Raw genomic sequence first — 17,292 nt, forward strand, 5'->3', positions numbered from 1 at the left:
CTGTATCAACCTTCGTATTATTTTAGGCTTCTCCTACTGTGATTCCGACTCGAGCCCGAAGGTACCTGTTCACACATTATGCTCCAGAAATACTGTTAAATCCTGTTTTTGAGGACCTTCGTAAGCCGAAGGCCCCCAACAGTAGCCCCTCGCAATATTAATTTGTTTTAAAATAATAAATTTAGATTGCGACATGGACGAAGGCTTTAAGCCGAAGGTCCGAAAAAACACCTTCCCTTTGCTAGAATAGCAACATTCACTGACAGGCGGGGTCTTACAATTTTCAACGCACTGGGCGTATAAATAAGATCATACCGCAAGCTCATTTGGCACGCTCTCTTGCCATCTGCTCCTGCTCACTCAATTTTTAGCTCTCACGCACTAAGATTTGCTTAGCTTTTAAGTTTTGAAGCTTCGGCATTGAAAACAGTTTTTTAGTGCTTCCGGAGATGTCTGAAGATAAGAAGGCTGCTGCCGAGATGAAGCTGAGTCTCGATGAAGAGAAGAATCTGGGGTTTCTTATAGCAATGTCGAAGACCAATACGGAAAAAATCACCAAAGAGATTTTAGAAGGTTTGTCCGAAGACACTGATGACAGCGACAGTTATGATGTGGATAGCGGTGGTGAAGACTCCGAAGATCGCCCCTGGCGACCAAGCCATTCAGTTTTTGGCAAATCAGGTATCAAAGAAAATCATGTTGCCAACATGAGGGGAAGATACTTCCGGGATTTATCCATTGTGAGGGTCGACGAAGGAGAGAAAACTTGCCCGGCCCCTGAGGAAAATGAAGTCGTAGTGTTCCGAAGCTTTTTGAAAGCTGGACTACGATTTCCGCTGAGCAGCTTTTTCGTAGAGGTGCTGAAAATGTTTGAAGTCTATCTTCATCAACTTACCCCCGAAGCAATTATAAGGCTGAATATCTTCGTGTGGGCCGTGAGAAGTCAAGGTCTGGAACCTGATGCGAAAAGTTTCTGTAACATACACGAATTATCATACGAAACAAAACCTTGGGGTAAGGAACAGTATCACAATAATTTTGGCTGCTACAGTTTCGTCTCTCGGTCTGGGTCAAGCTGTCCCGTGCCGACCTTTCGGAAGAGATGGCCCGGCGACTGGATGACAGAATGGTTTTATGTGAAGAATGACCTGACAGTACGGGAAGATATCAAGGGTGTAATTATGCGCCCTATTTGGCAAAGCTTCGGCCTGCGGAGGTCGAAGGTTGAAATGAACGAAGCTGCCGAAGAATGCCAGAGAGCCTTCGGTGTTATTTGCTCTTTTATTGGAACGAGAGATTTGGTACAAGAGCATATTGCCTTCAGAGTATGGCCGCTCGCGGAGAAATGGGAAATGCCGCAAGAGGCCATAAAGGAGGCTGACGAAGGTGGCCTTATTAGGCTGATGTATACTTTCAAGTTTGGAGATAAATTCGTTGAGCCAGATGATGACTGGCTAAAAAGCATTGAAAATTTAAGTGATGAGCTGCTTGGGGTTTACTCGAAGGCTGAAGATACTGCATTGTCAGCAGCCTTCGGAGGTCGAAAAAAGAAAAGGCTGAACCGAGTGTTTGACGCAATCGGGTTTATCTACCCTGACTATCATTATCCCATTCGAGGGCAGAAAAGAAAAAACACAACCTCTGCGAAAGAAGAAGCTGCAACTGCTCCTAGCGAGCCAGAACCGAAAAGAAAAAGGATAAAGGTCCTCACACATCAGCCACGCTATATTGAACCAGCCTCGGTGCCTGAGCTCACCGGAGAGACTCCTTCGGCCACCGAAGCTGAAAAACCAACCAAGCCAACCTTGCTGCCAGAAGTCGCAGAAATGGCTGAAGCGCCAACAAGGATAGAATTGGAAGAACCAAAGACTTTGCTACCAGAAACCAAAGAGATGGCCGAGGCGCCATCGACAGAAAAAATGGAAGAAATAAAAGGACCAACTGAGGGATCAAAAATATCAGAAGTTTTAAGTCCTTCAGCAAATGTTGAGACAATAAAAAATCAAAAGGTGCCATCGGTGACTCCAAAAAGAAAAAGAATGGTCAATGTGCTAGATGTTCTGGAAACAATTAAATCCTCAAGCACACCTCCGAAGAAAACTGTTGCCATTCCCGAAGCGAAAACTGAAATTTCTGATACAAAGGCTCCAGAGCAAGAAACTGAAGCTGAAGCTGGGCCCTCAGAGCCCATGAAGGTAAAATCCTTGGAAACCGAGGAAGAAAAAGTAACAGAGCAAATCCTTGTTGAAGAAATCAGTGCTATTGCCCCCAAAGCATCCCCAAAAGTCCTTGATTATATTGTTCGACATGCTTCAGGGAAAAAATTATCAGAAAAAGAAAAGCAAGAGGCCTAGCTTTACGCCCAAAAACTAAAGTATCCAAAGGGGGCGTTAATATTCAATGGCAGTGGGGAAGAAGACTTTTTGTATTGTCTCCCTGACAGCAAGGAGATTTCTGTCTGTCGGGAGATGAGCAAGAGCTTCGGATTCCCAACTCTAGAAGACGGGCTCTCGGTGCTGTCGAAAAACGACCTGGCCGACAGCCTGGCATATAATAGCTTAAAGGTGCAACAAATGGGATCTTTGTATTTTTTGTTGAGACCAAAATTTTTCGTTTTCCTAAATCTATTGACGCACACATATTTTTCTTTGCAGGGTCTGATACTTAGCAATGCCCTCAGGGCCCAAAAAGATGCCGAAGACGAAGGGTGCGCTATAGCCCTGAGCAACCTTCGTTCCGAAGTAATTGAACTGCGGAACGAAGGTCTCGAAAAAGATAAAATATTGCATTCATTGATAAATAGAATAAAAGAAGACGAAGCTACGTTTAAAGGTCAAGCTGAGGCTCAGAAGCGTGAAATTGAAGATCTTCGGAAACAACTGGCCAGAGCCAAAGAGGAACGCATACTTGAAGAAACGAAGCGAGAACTCAGCGACCAATGGGCAAATCATTTAGAGGAAACTGTTGAAAAGCTTCGCTCGTCCAAGAAAAGATGCTATAACAAATCTATGGAATGTGTTAAGAAGTTGAAAGCTAGCTTCGCCAGCGTCGGCGCATTCTCGAGCGAAGAAAACTTTACAAGAGGCAACCCCGAAGGTGCCATCGAATGGATTAATCACGAAGCTGAGGCCTTCGAGGAAATTTTAAATAGCCGCGGAGACATATGTGCTTTCTCGGGTGCCAGGGGGATTGCCACCATTTTGGAGAAAAAGGGTTGTGATCATGTAAAGATTTTAGCGCAATCCGAAGCCACCTTGTCCTTTGAAGATGCGAGAGATCCTTCAGCCGAAGCTAGCATGGTTGGTGGAAAATTTTTCACCGATGTTTGGGATAATGGTGGCCGAGAAATGGCTCGAGAAATTATCCAGAAAAGCGAGAAGGGCATTCACGACGCTAGAGAAGTAGCTGAGGCTGCTGAGAAGAGCGCAGAGCCCGAAGGGCAACTAGGTATTAACTAATGGTTTTTATTGTGTTGTAATTTTTGGTTTTAAACTTCGTTCGCAATTTGTAATAGCATTGTAGTCGTATCCTGTCCTCCTTCAGATCCTGCTAAAGCGTCTCCGGGCTCTCACCCGAAAGGAGACGACGAAATTAAGAAGATGGCTGAAGCTATCATGGACGAAGATGTTAATCGGCTCCTGAATGAGGCTGCAGAAGTTGTTCTGAGAGAAGATTAAATACTATTGTAAAAACTTCTGAAATGTAACATGTGTGACATCTTGTAGCCCTGAATGTAATATACCTGCTTTTATTGTTTTATTCTTTACGATGCATGAAATTTTACATACGTACCGTTTTTGAGTCTGACGAAAAAACATCTTCCCTTCTTTTCATGCTTCGTGAAGAAGAATTTTCATTTGTCACAACAATATCCGTATTGTTCTGATGAATAATATCCAAGCTTCGTGAAGATATTTTCCGAAGCTACACTTCCGAAGATCAATAGTGTATCTCCTTGCGACTTAGCATGATTTTCCCCTTTTTTCAAAACATTCTTCCGAAGATCGATATCGAGTCCCCTTCTTGTGCCATATGCAGCATGATGTATGATGCTTATGCTATGCGAAATGATGCGATGATGTTATGTTATGCAAGATGGTGTTTATTCCGAAGATACACACACATTCCTGCGATAAAACACATAATCTTTTTGAATCAGCATTGTCTTTTTACTATAAGCCTCCCTTAGGAGCTTCTTCGCCTTTTACTTCAGCGGAATCAGCGTTTATTTTTCGCTGTAAGCCTCCCTTAGGAGCTTCTTCGCCTTTTACTTTCAGCGGTATTCGCGTTGACTTTTCGCGCTTCGCCTTTTACTTAGGCGGTATCAGCGTTGACTTTTCGCTGTAAGCTCTGCATTCCCTTTGGAACGACTTTGGAGCAGAAAACTTACACTGCGCTCCCTTTGGAGCGGCTTTTTGTGACTTCGGCAAACTTACTCTGCGTTCCTTAGAACGACTTTTTGTTGCTTCGAAGAATTTTTAATAATTCGAAGGTCCTCTTTGTTAGCGCAAATCTTTAAGCTTCAACAACTTAAGCCTGTGGAAAAATATATTTTCCTTGTGGTAAACAACGAAACTATTACATGAAATCTAAACAATGTCCTTTATTACACAGAAAAATAAAACTGAATGATAAAGACCGCTATCAAGGTAGGATATTTGTCAATAGATGTGCTTTGACTCTGGCACAGTGCTGTTGACTGTGCGAGCTTCGGACTGTTCTCTGAAGTCCCTTTGGTGTGGAGCATATTGGCTCCCTTCTGGCTGCTGGCCTTGTTGCATCGGTGGTGGAGGTGGAGGCTGTTGCCAGGAAGCTTGAGGCTGACTTGCCGAAGCAACAGAAACTGCATGGTGGTTGCCTACATATTCTGGGATGTAAGGCGAATGATACGAAGCAGTGTGCATGACCTGCTTCGGCTGGGCCTGTTGTGCTGCCGCTTCGGCTATTTCCTTTTGCTTCTGGATGGTAACATGGCACATTCTAGTGGTATGACCTTTGTTCTCACCACAGAACAAGCAAAAAATTCTTCTTGGTTGATCGCCAAATCTTCCGCCGAAGCCCCTGGCGCCTCTGCCTCTCGGAGCTGGTGGTCGGAAGGAGCCTTGCTGTTGCCCCGAAGCCTGTGAGGAGCACTGTGGCCTTTGCTGTTGGCTTCCCCTATCATCATTTTGGATAGAATTATGAATTGATCTAACGTGCCTCGGATAGAACCTCCCTCCGAAGCCCCTGGTCATTTCAGAAAACCTAAAAGCCTCCTCCCTTCTTTGGCGAAAATCATTATCGGCCCGAATGTACTCGTCCATCTTCTGGAGCAGCTTCTCCAAAGTTTGAGGGGGCTTCCTAGCGAAGTACTGAGCTGAAGGTCCTGGCCGAAGCCCCTTGATCATGGCTTCAATGACAATTTCGTTGGGCACTGTTGGTGCCTGTGCCCTCAAACGCAAGAACCTCCGGACGTACGCCTGAAGGTACTCTTCGTGATCTTGAGTGCATTGGAATAGAGCTTGAGCAGTGACTGGCTTCGTCTGAAACCCTTGGAAGCTGGTTAACAACAAGTCCTTCAGCTTTTGCCATGAAGTGATCGTTCCTGGTCGAAGGGAGGAGTACCAGGTTTGAGCAACACTCCTGACAGCCATAACAAAAGATTTGGCCATGACTGCAGTATTGCCACCATACGAAGATACTGTTGCTTCGTAGCTCATCAAAAACTGCTTCGGGTCTGAGTGGCCATCAAATATGGGAAGCTGAGGCGGCTTGTAGGACGGAGGCCAAGGCGTAGCCTGCAGCTCAGCGGACAGAGGAGAAGCATCATCAAAAACAAAATTCCCATGATGGAAATTGTCATACCAGTCATCTTCATTGAGGAAACCCTCCTGATGAAGGTCTTGTTGCTGAGGCCTTCGGTGTTGCTCATCCTGAGTAAGATGACGAACTTCTTCAGAGGCTTCGTCTATCTGCCTTTGTAATTCAGCTAGCCTGGCCATCTTTTCCTTCTTCCACTGCACCTGTTGATGAAGCATCTCCATGTCTCTAATTTCTTGGTCTATCTCATCCTCTGGCGGTGTCGGGCTAACAACCTTCCTTTTCTGGCTTCGGGCCTCCCGAAGGGAGACAGTCTCCTGATTGTGGTCCAGCGGTTGGAGAGCTGCAGCCCCAGTTGCTGAAGCTTTCTTCGGCGCCATAGCGAAGGTTTATGATCGCCGAAGGTGTTCAAAAACTCAAAGAGTGGAAGTGAGTTCACCGGAGGTGGGCGCCAATGTTGGAGACTTGTTCTCAAATGCTTCAGCTTGGAAGGAAATGAAAGTACAGGTGTGACGCAAAGGCAAAATGCAAAATCAGCGTGAACAGTACGGGGGTACTGTTCACCTATTTATAGACACGGGACACGGCTCATACAAAATTACATTCATGCCCATTACATTTGGTAATAATTCTATAGTAATCCGCCGAGGTCTGAATAGCCTTTTTATCTTTAAGTCGGTTTCATTTTCTGCTAGCACGCCGAAGCTTTCCCGCTCACATCTTTGGCGCTGTATCAACCTTCGTATTATTTTAGGCTTCTCCTACTGTGATTCCGACTCGAGCCCGAAGGTACCTGTTCACACATTATGCTCCAGAAATACTGTTAAATCCTGTTTTTGAGGACCTTCGTAAGCCGAAGGCCCCCAACACCAGGTATGATCGGAAGTATTGATTGCATGCACTGGGAGTGGGAAAATTGCCCCACGACCTGGCAAGGTCAGTACAGAGGTTACTACAAGAAACCTACATTGATTCTAGAGGCTGTTGCAAGCCATAACCTTTGGATTTGGCATGCATTTTTTGGAATGCCTGGATCTTGCAATGACATTAACGTCCTGCATCATTCACCAGTCTTCGACAACTTAGCCAATGGAGTTGGTCCTTCGGTTAGTTACCAACTGAATGGTCAACAATACCATATGGCTTACTACCTTGCTGACGGCATTTATCTGTCGTGGACTACTTTGATTTAACCTATCTCTTGCCCATTTAGCAATAAGCACAAGTATTTTACCGCCAAACATGATGAGTACCAAAAGGACGTGGAACGAGCATTTGGAGTCTTACAAGACAAATACCAAATTATAAAGAATCATGCTCGCAATTGGAACCCCATTGATCTCAAATTCATTGTTGATTGTGTTATCATTCTACACAATATGGGCACTGAGTACGAGCATGGCATGGAACCTATTCGAATTGAAGATTATGAAGGAGGCTCTCGTCCAAATTCCTCGGCAACTTCTAACTCTTCTGTAGTGGGTGAGGGGGTGGGTTGTAATTGGTAATAACTTATGCACATTGAATGGCAACCATGTCCAACCAATCCGATAAGTCTAGGATCTTGTCAATAAGCTGCTGGAGTTCATAAGATGAGTTGGTAGGATGACCAACCGTCTGCCTAACCTCGACCGAGTTCATCTCCATTTCCTTTACAACCCATTTGAGGGTATCCAAAGGAGTGTACGCCATCTGCAGGACACATGCAATCAGGCAGTAGCACCGAACATCTGTGACACATGAAATCAGTAAAGCAACTAGCCGACATGGAACAAATTGAATTCCAATTGGTGATTGGTATGTATTTGTGTTCCAGCAATTTTTTGTTTAAACCCTAAACGTGTATGTGCAGGTCTGCAGGATGCTAAATGAAGACATTAAACACAAATCTCACACGACGGACGCTACATACAAGATCCAAACAACGATGCATCGAAACATCTCACAGGTCGATTCAGATGCATACCTTCGCACAGATGTGGGAGTCGTTGAGGTGGAATCGCCGGTTCCTGGAGATTCGGACCGCCGATTCTGCCGGCGGCGCTTACCGTGATGAGAACACCCCCTGCTACCCGACCGGCACCGTTTGCAGGAGGGCCCCGGAATCTCCAGATCGATCGCCGCCGTGGGCGAAATAGGGTGGCCAGAGGAAGGGAACGGACGAAAGGGAAAGTATGATCGTTGTCCAGAATATGCGAGGAAGAGAGAGAAGTGTGGATTTGCGCATGCTGTAGCCAGACCTCTAATTATGCGATACCCTATACCTACACGCATGCTGTTGGGACAGGTACAGTAGCTCCTCAATACGTAAAATGGGGATGCGAGACCCTTTACGAATCCTACTAGAGAAAGCCTAACCCAGCATGATGCCATGCATAACCCACCCGCCGCTGTCTCACGGGCACCAAAACACCACCGCAATGCAGCCATCATTGATGCCCTGCAGTCTCGCGCGCACCAGCCGATGTTGTCCGTGCAACGAAACGTCGTCGCAAGCGTGGCTGTGTGCACGCCCACCGAAGCGCTGCTGCGGGTCTTCATAAAAAATAGACTAAATAAATTATTCACAAAAGGTTCATTTTATTTTCCACTCAATTATTTATTTTTATTCCTGAAAGTTACAGAATAATTATGCAAGAATTATAAAGACTTACAAAATAATTTTTCTGTACATCTAAATTTTCTATGTAGTTATTTTCTCTCTCATATTTATTTGCATCATTATTGATATTGCTCTAAATGGATTACACGAAGTAACCTGACCATGAAATTTATCGCTTTATAGATGCCCGGTATTGTGAATGGTGAATTTGAGGAATTGGCCCCGCATGGCCAAAACTATCTCCACTTGGGCATCAGACGTACAGATAGTGTTTGGGAGCAAGAAGCTCAAAGCATCAATAGGACTTGGAAATAAAGATGAAGTAGCCACCGATGAACAAAATGATCAAGCACTATATTTTTTACGACATCATCTCTCACCAACACTAAAGAATGAATACATGACAGAGAGGAAGGCAAATGATCTTTGGACCGCATTGAAAAACTGGTTCGAAATGTTGAAGTACACAATCCTGCCCCGAGCACAGCAGGATTGGGCTCGCCTTAGGTTTGCCGATTTCAAATCTGTGGCCGAATATAATTCGGCATTACACTTAATTTGTACCAACTTATCCCTTTGTGGTAAGAATATCACGAAAGAGGAAAAGATTGAAAAAACCTTGTCCACTTTCCACCCGAGCGCCATTCAAAGTGCTCACAACTATCGTCAGGATGCTTACAAGCTGTACAACGACCTGATTGACATTATGCAAGTTGTTGAAGCAAAGGCTTTAACGCTGAAGTCAATGCTAGCTCCTACAAGATCCAAAAACCCATCCATAGGAAGAGGGGAAAGCATGGTGGTGACAAGGGAAAAAACAAAGCCACTGTTGAACGTCCTCATACCCATGAGAAGAAAAGATGACAAGAAAAGGCCACAACAGAAACCATATGGCTTGCAAGAACAGACATGCTACAAATGTGGTGTTTGGGGACATTGGTCCAAGATATGTCGGTCACCAAAGCACATTGTCGATGCCTACAAAGCAAAGAAGAACAAAGCTGAGGCGCATTTCACCATGGCCATCACCAATGAAGAAGCCATCATGGGAGATCTGACGCCAAAAGCATCTTATTCGCCTCTCGACATTGCAAGCGCTGTGAAGATGATTGCAAGTGAAGAAAACACCTCCATGGTAGAAGTAGACGTCGACACCGATGCTTTTCTTGATTCCATTTGAAGTGCTTGCATGCACATTATAATTCGGACTTTGATGAACCATTAATGATGTGTAAGCTCTATGAGAGCATTATCTGTTTCTTTTGCATGAACTATGTTGAACTATTTAATATGCAATGTTCCCTCTTATATATGTCGTACTAATTATGATAATTACACTATTAGAGGCCTATGGAGGAAATATGCATTGTTGACAGTAGCACAACAAATACCATTTTAAGGGAAACAAAATACTTTCATACGATCATGAAGAATGTTGGAAGTATTACCACAATCGCTGGAAGCGATTCATGTGTAATAGGCTCTGATAAAGGCACAATTACACTCCCGATGGGTACTCAAATCGAAATCAAAGAAGCACTATTGTACCTCTAATCAATGATAACTCTCTTAAGTTTTAGGGATATTCGTGTAAATGGTTTTCATGTAGAAACCACAGAGGAAAATGGTAAGGAATACCTATCCATCATAAAGTATGGGGAATATGACAAAGAAATCATAGAAAAATTTCCATCGCTAGAATCAGGGTTATATTATACTAAGATTAGTGCACCTTCAGTGTACACTTTCCTAAAGACAGTGTTTAGACATTCTGAATTATTTTCTCTATGGCATTATCGACTAGGACACCCTGGTCTTAGAATGATGAGAAACATCATCAATAACTCACAAGGTCACTGCATAAATGTCAAACACTTCCCAAATCAAGAAGATTTCATGTGCCACGGGAAAATTGATAGTAAGACCATCCCCTTGAGAGTAAAGAATGAAAATCCACCTTCTTGGAATGAATCCAAGGAGACATTTGTGGTCCACTTCAACCACTTTCGGGACCTTTTCGGTATTTTATGGTCTTAATTGATGCATCCTCGAAGTTGTCACATGTATGCTTACTATCAACACGAAACAGTGCATTTGCAAAGTTGATATCGTAGATCATCTAGATTAAAAATACTTTCCCTGACCATCGAATAAAGTCCATCAGAATGGATAATGCTGGAGAGTTTACCTTTAAGGCATTTGATGATTATTGTACTGCACCGGGAATTGCAGTTGAGCACTCTGTGTCGCATGTTCATACAAAAAATGGACTAGCCGAAGCTTTGATTAAAAGAATTAAACTAATTGCTCGACCACTCTTGCAGAGTTGTAACCTACCCAACACATGTTGGGGCCATGTCGTCCTGCACGCAACAGCACTTATCATTTTTTGTCCATCAGCATACAACATTCACTCACCAATGCAACTAGTGCAAGGAGTCATCCCAAAAATCTAACATCTAAGAAAATTTGGATGCATGGTATATGTACCTGTTGGGGGTCTTCTTCTCTGTCGAAGGTCCTCAAGACAAAAACACCATCGACAAAGTGATATTAAAGACACTTTTTCTCTATCGAAGCTCCCTAAGACGAAGGTCTCGTCTGGAAGCAATGATGCCAAGTGACGAAGCTGCCACCAGCTTCGGTTTAGACCAAATAGAGGAGGAAAAGACTAGCTGGTCCCTAGTGGTTTATGTTATGATTATGAACAAATGTTAAAGGTCATAAATGTACTTTTACCCGGGCTGCGTCCCGTGCCTATAAATAGGTGAACAGTATCCCCGTACTGTTCACACGGCTTTGTAATCACTCTCGCATCAGCACATTCGAGCAAGCCGAAGGTATCAACATAATATAAACCCTGATAATATTCATGTGTATATTATGAAATATAAATTCAAATGAATTAATGAACTATATTCTTCGTCTTTATATGTCCTTATTTGCCCATGAAATGATGAAAGCATGTCCTTCACGACCTTCGTCCGATGATCATTAAATCCGAGAGGAGGCAATGCTTCGGAGGACGAAGGTCCTTAATACTTAATAATTGTGTTGCCTTGTTCTTGATTCAAAGAATTTGAGAACAAGTGATCAACATTGGCGCCCACCTTCGATGAACTCACTTCCATGACCGTTACAATGGCTTCACAATGAACACAAGCCGTGGCATCTTCGGCTACGAAACTGGTGCTCCCAATCCCAGGCGGTGCAAGTTCTGAACCAGCTAATAAGAAGCAGAAGAAGGAGGAACAAAGAATGGTACAACATGCTGGAGTGCAAGGACCCTTCATCAAGTCCAAGTGGTCTCACGTACCAATCACCTTCTCCTAGGAAGACCTTCAGCTCAAGGACTACCCTCATAATGATGCAATGGTCATATCTTTTGTCATCAAGGGGTTCCGGGTGCACAGCGTCCTTGTAGATACAGGCAGTGCAACAGATATCATCTTTGCAAAAGCTTTCAGATAGATGCAGGAGCAAGATGATAAGATACATGATGCAACACACCCCCTGTGTGGCTTCGGAGGAAGGCAGATAGTGGCACTCGGGAAGATAACAATGCCAATCACCTTCGGTTAATTTCATAACACAAGGACAAAGCAAGTTGTTTTTGACATTGTTGATATGGAATATCCCTACAATGCAATCATTGGTCGAGGTACATTAAATGTCTTCAAAGCAATACTTCATCCAACATATCTATGCATGAAGATACCATTTGACTAGGGTCCCATAGTTGTGCATGGAAGTCAAGAGACCGCTAGAAGGGCCAAAGGGAACTGGACAGATTCAAAGGCCATCCATAACATAGATGAAGCCGAAGCTCATCAACAGTATAAGCATAAAAGAGATAAGGATGCCTCAGTAGACCAACCAAAACCCATGCTTCTGTGTGAAGACATAGCCGAGCAGTAGGTGTTGTTGGGGACAGAATTGTCTGGTGAACAAGAAAAAACTTTGTTGAGGTTTCTATTCAACAACAAGGATGTCTTTGCTTGGTCAACCAATGATCTTTGTGGTGTCAACAGAGATGTCATTGAGCACTCACTCAATGTAGAACCAGCTATCAGGCCAAGGAAGCAAAAGCTTTGGAAAATGTCGGATGACAAAGCCGAAGGTGCAGGAAGTGAAGTCAAAAGGCTCCTAAGTGCCGGAGTAATTAGAGAGCTGACATATCCAGAGTGGCTAGCGAATACAGTGATGGTGAAGAAGGCCAATGTAAAGTGGAGGATGTGCATTGATTTTACGGATCTCAACAAGGCATGTCTGAAGGATGAATTCCCCTTGCCAAGAATAGACTCCCTTGTGGATGCAACAGCTACTTCAGAGCTCATGAGTCTATTGTGTAGGAAACGGTTGACGCCTAAGAGGGGGTGAATTAGGTCTTCTAAAACTTTTACTAAAATAGGCCACAAAAATTCCCTAGAGCAAAACCTATGCAAATAATCAAACTAGAATGTGCAAACTAGGTAACTCGTGGATGACGCGCCGATAAGTTTCAACCTACTCTATATAAGTATGAATACAAGATTGAAACTTAAATGCTTAATATAAATGCAGAAACTTAAAGAACAAGGTAGAGATGCAAACTCTCGTGGATGACGCGGATATTTTTACCGAGGTATCCGGAACTACGCAAGGTCCCGACTAATCTTCGTTGGTGCCCCTACACAAAGGGAAGCCCACACGAGGGCCAAGCACCTCGGTCGAGTAACTCTGTAGAGAGCCGCAGGCCTTCTCCACGCGCAAGTAGCACTCCGCTTCCGGCTCCTCTCGGGCGCTCCCCGTCGTCTCGACTATCGAGCTTCCGGCTGAAAATGCCGCAGGCCTCGTTCTCTCCGGTACACGGTGGCGACCGTGACACAAACACGGTTGTCACGGTCTCGCAAGACTCTCGCCCCACTCGGTACAATGGTTGTCAACTCCACACGAGGTTGCGCACTTGGTTCACCAAAGTCTTGAGCCGGTTGTACATGTCTTGTGGCTCTTCCCCTTGGCGAAGTCGAAAGCGACCGAGCTCCCCCTCGATCGTTTCCCGCTTGGTGATCTTTGTTAGTTCATCACCCTCGTGCGCGGTCTTGAGGAGGTCCCAAATTTCCTTTGCACTCTTCAACCCTTGCACCTTGTTGTACTCCTCTCTATTTAGAGAGGCCAAGAGTATGGTTGTGGCTTGGGAGTTGAAGTGCTCGATTTGGGCCACCTCGTCCTCATCATAATCCTCATCCCCTATTGATGGTACCTGTGCTCCAAACTCAACAACATTCCATATACTTTTGTGGAGTGAGGTTAGATGAAATTTCATTAAATCACTCCACCTAGCATAATCTTCACCGTCAAAGGTTGGCGGTTTGCCTAATGGAACGGAAAGTAATGGAGTATGTCTAGATGTACGAGGATAGTGTAAGGGGATCTTACTAAACTTCTTACGCTCTTGGCGTTTAGAAGTTACGGAGGGCGCATCGGAGTCGGAGGTCGATGTTGTAGAAGTGTCGGTCTCGTAGTAGACCACTTTCCTCATCCTCTTGTGCTTGTCGCCTTTCCGATGCGACTTGTGAGAAGAAGATTTTTCCTTCTTCTCTTTGTGGTGAGAAGAGGAAGATCTTTTCTCCTTCCGTTTGGAGGAGTCCTTCTTCTTCTCCTTCCTCTTGGTGCGGGACTCTTCCGATGAAGTGCTCCCGTGGCTTGTAGTGGGCTTTTCGCCGGTCTCCATCTCCTTCTTGGCGTGATCTCCCGACATCACTTCGAGCGGTCAGGCTCTAATGAAGAACCGGGCTCTGATACCAATTGAAAGTCGCCTAGAGGGGGGGTGAATAGGGCGAAACTGAAATTCTCAAAAATAATCACAACTACAAGCCGGGTTAGCGTTAGAAATATAAATGAGTCCGCGAGAGAGGGAGCAAAACAAATCGCAAGCAAATGAAGAGTGTGACACGCGGATTTGTTTTACCGAGGTTCGGTTCTTGCAAACCTACTCCCCGTTGAGGAGGCCACAAAGGCCGGGTCTCTTTCAACCCTTCCCTCTCTCAAACGGTCCCTCGGACCGAGTGAGCTTCTCTTCTCAAATCACTTGGGAACCAAACTTCCCGCAAGGGCCACCACACAATTGGTACCTCTTGCCTCAATTACAAGTGAGTGTTTGATCACAAGAAAGAATCAAGAAAGAAAAGAAGCAATCCAAGCGCAAGAGCTCAAATGAACACTACAAATCACTCTCTCTAGTCACTTAATGCTTTGTGTGGAGTTGGGAGAGGATTTGATCTCTTTTGGTGTGCTTTGCAATGAATGCTAGCTCTTGTATAGTGGTTGGAAGCTGGAAAACTTGGATGCAATGAATGGTGGGGTGGTTGGGGTATTTGTAGCCCCAACCACCAAAAGTGGCCGTTGGGAAGCTGTCTGCTCGATGGCGCACCGGACAGTCCGGTGCACACCGGACAGTCCGGTGCCCCCTGCCACGTCATCACTGCCGTTGGATTCTGACCGTTGGAGCTTCTGACTTGTGGGCCCGCCTGGGTGTCCGGTGCACACCGGACAGGTACTGTTTGCTGTCCGGTGTGCCAGTATGGGCGCGCCTGACTTCTGCGCGCGCAGAGCGCGCATTTATTGCGCAGCAGAGAGCCGTTGGCACGAAGATAGCCGTTGCTCCGGAGTCGCACCGGATAGTCCGGTGTACACCGGACAGTCCGGTGAATTATAGTGGACTAGCCGTTGGAGTTTCCCGAAGCTGGCGAGTTCCTGAGGCCGACCTCCCTTGGCGCACCGGACACTGTCCGGTGTACACCGGACAGTCCGGTGAATTATAGCCGAGTCGCCTCTGGAAATTCCCGAAGGTGGCAAGTTTGAGTCTGAGTCCCCCTGGTGCACCGGACATGTCCGGTGGTACACCGGACAGTCCGGTGCGCCAGACCAGGGGTGCCTTCGGTTGCCCCTTTGCTCCTTTGTTGAATCCAAAACTTGGTCTTTTTATTGGCTGAGTGTGAACCTTTTACACCTGTATAATCTATACACTTGGGCAAACTAGTTAGTTCAAAGATTTGTGTTGGGCAATTCAACCACCAAAATTATATAGGAACTAGGTGTAAGCCTAATTCCCTTTCAATCTCCCCCTTTTTGGTGATTGATGCCAACACAAACCAAAGCAAATATAGAAGTGCATAATTGAACTAGTTTGCATAATGTAAGTGTAAAGGTTGCTTGGAATTGAGCCAATATTAATACTTACAAGATATGTATGGATTGTTTCTTTCTTAGAAAACATTTTGGACCACGCTTGCACCACATGTTTTGTTTTTTGCCTTTTCAAAGTTCTTTTGCAAATGGTCAAAGGTAAATGAATAAGATTTGAAATTTTCTCCCCCTGTTTCACATGCTTTTCTTTTGACTAAACAAAACTCCCCCTAAAGGAGATCCTCCTCTTAGTGTTCAAGAGGGTTTTGATATATCATTTTCGAAATACTACTTTCTCCCCCTTTTGAACACAATAGGATACCAATTGATAAATACTTCTTGGAAAAAAAACACTAAGTACTAAGTTTTTGAAATTGGTGGTGGTGCGGTCCTTTTGCTTTGGGCCTCATTTCTCCCCCTTTTTGGCATGAATCGCCAAAAACGGAATCATTAAAGCCCTCGAAGTGCTATCTTCCCCTTTGGTCATAAATAAATGAGTTAAGATTATACCACAGGCGAAGTCCTTTTCTTTGATGCTCATTTCTCCCCAAAGAATAGAGAGTTGCTTGGAGTGATGGCGAAGTATGAGTTACGGAGTGGAAGCCTTTGTCTTCGCCGAAGACTCCAATTTCCTTTCAATATACCTATGACTTGGTTTGAAATACTCTTGAAAACACATTAGTCATAGCATATATAAAAAAAAGATATGATCAAAGGTATACTTGTGAGCTATGTGTGCAAGTTAGCAAAAGAAATTCCTAGAATCAAGAATATTGAGCTCATGCCTAAGTTTGGTAAAAGTTTGTTCGTCAAGAGGCTTGGTAAAGATATCGGCTAATTGATCTTTAGTATTAATGTATGCAATCTCGATATCTCCCTTTTGTTGGTGATCCCTAAGAAAATGATACCGAATGGCTATGTGCTTAGTGCGGCTATGCTCGACGGGATTGTCGGCCATTTTGATTGCACTCTCATTATCACAAAGCAAAGGGACTTTGGTTAATTTGTAACCGTAGTCCCGCAGGGTTTGCCTCATCCAAAGCAATTGCGCGCAACAATGACCTGCGGCAATGTACTCGGCTTCAGCGGTGGAAAGAGCGACCGAATTTTGCTTCTTTGAAGCCCAAGACACCAAGGATCTTCCCAAGAACTGGCAAGTCCCCGATGTGCTCTTCCTATTGATTTTACACCCCGCCCAATCGGCATCTGAATAGCCAATTAAATCAAAAGTGGATCCCCGAGGGTACCAAAGCCCAAACTTAGGAGTATAAGCCAAATATCTCAAGATTCGTTTTACGGCCGTAAGGTGGGATTCCTTAGGGTCGGATTGGAATCTTGCACACATGCAAACGGAAAGCATAATGTCCGGTCGAGATGCACATAAATAAAGCAATGAACCAATCATTGACCGGTATACCTTTTGATCCACGGACTTACCTCCCGTGTCGAGGTCGAGATGCCCATTGGTTCCCATGGGTGTCTTGATGGGCTTGGCATCCTTCATCCCAAACTTGTTTAGAATGTCTTGGGTGTACTTCGTTTGGCTTAGGAAGGTGCCTTCTTGGAGTTGCTTCACTTGGAATCCTAAGAAATACTTCAACTCCCCCATCATAGACATCTCGAATTTCTGTGTCATAATCCTACTAAACTCTTCACATGTAGACTCGTTAGTAGACCCAAATATAATATCATCAACATAAATTTGGCATACAAACAAGTCATTT

General features: G+C 44.6%; 1 protein-coding gene across 1 annotated transcript; it reads right to left on the reverse strand.

Annotated features, from left to right (window-relative positions):
• Nucleotides 1-1,153: 1,153 nt before the first annotated feature.
• Nucleotides 1,154-8,125, reverse strand: LOC103629463 (uncharacterized). The gene is made up of 2 exons (XM_035959950.1): nucleotides 7,766-8,125; nucleotides 1,154-7,491 (listed from the first exon to the last, which is right to left on the reverse strand). Exon 2 carries the CDS (start codon nucleotides 6,177-6,179, stop codon nucleotides 4,662-4,664), a length of 1,518 nt encoding a protein of 505 aa, XP_035815843.1. The 5' UTR covers nucleotides 6,180-7,491; nucleotides 7,766-8,125; the 3' UTR covers nucleotides 1,154-4,661.
• Between the last annotated feature and the right edge of the window lie 9,167 nt (nucleotides 8,126-17,292).

This window comes from Zea mays, chromosome 6, assembly GCF_902167145.1.
Source record: "Zea mays cultivar B73 chromosome 6, Zm-B73-REFERENCE-NAM-5.0, whole genome shotgun sequence".
In the NCBI taxonomy this organism is placed as follows: domain Eukaryota; kingdom Viridiplantae; phylum Streptophyta; class Magnoliopsida; order Poales; family Poaceae; genus Zea; species Zea mays.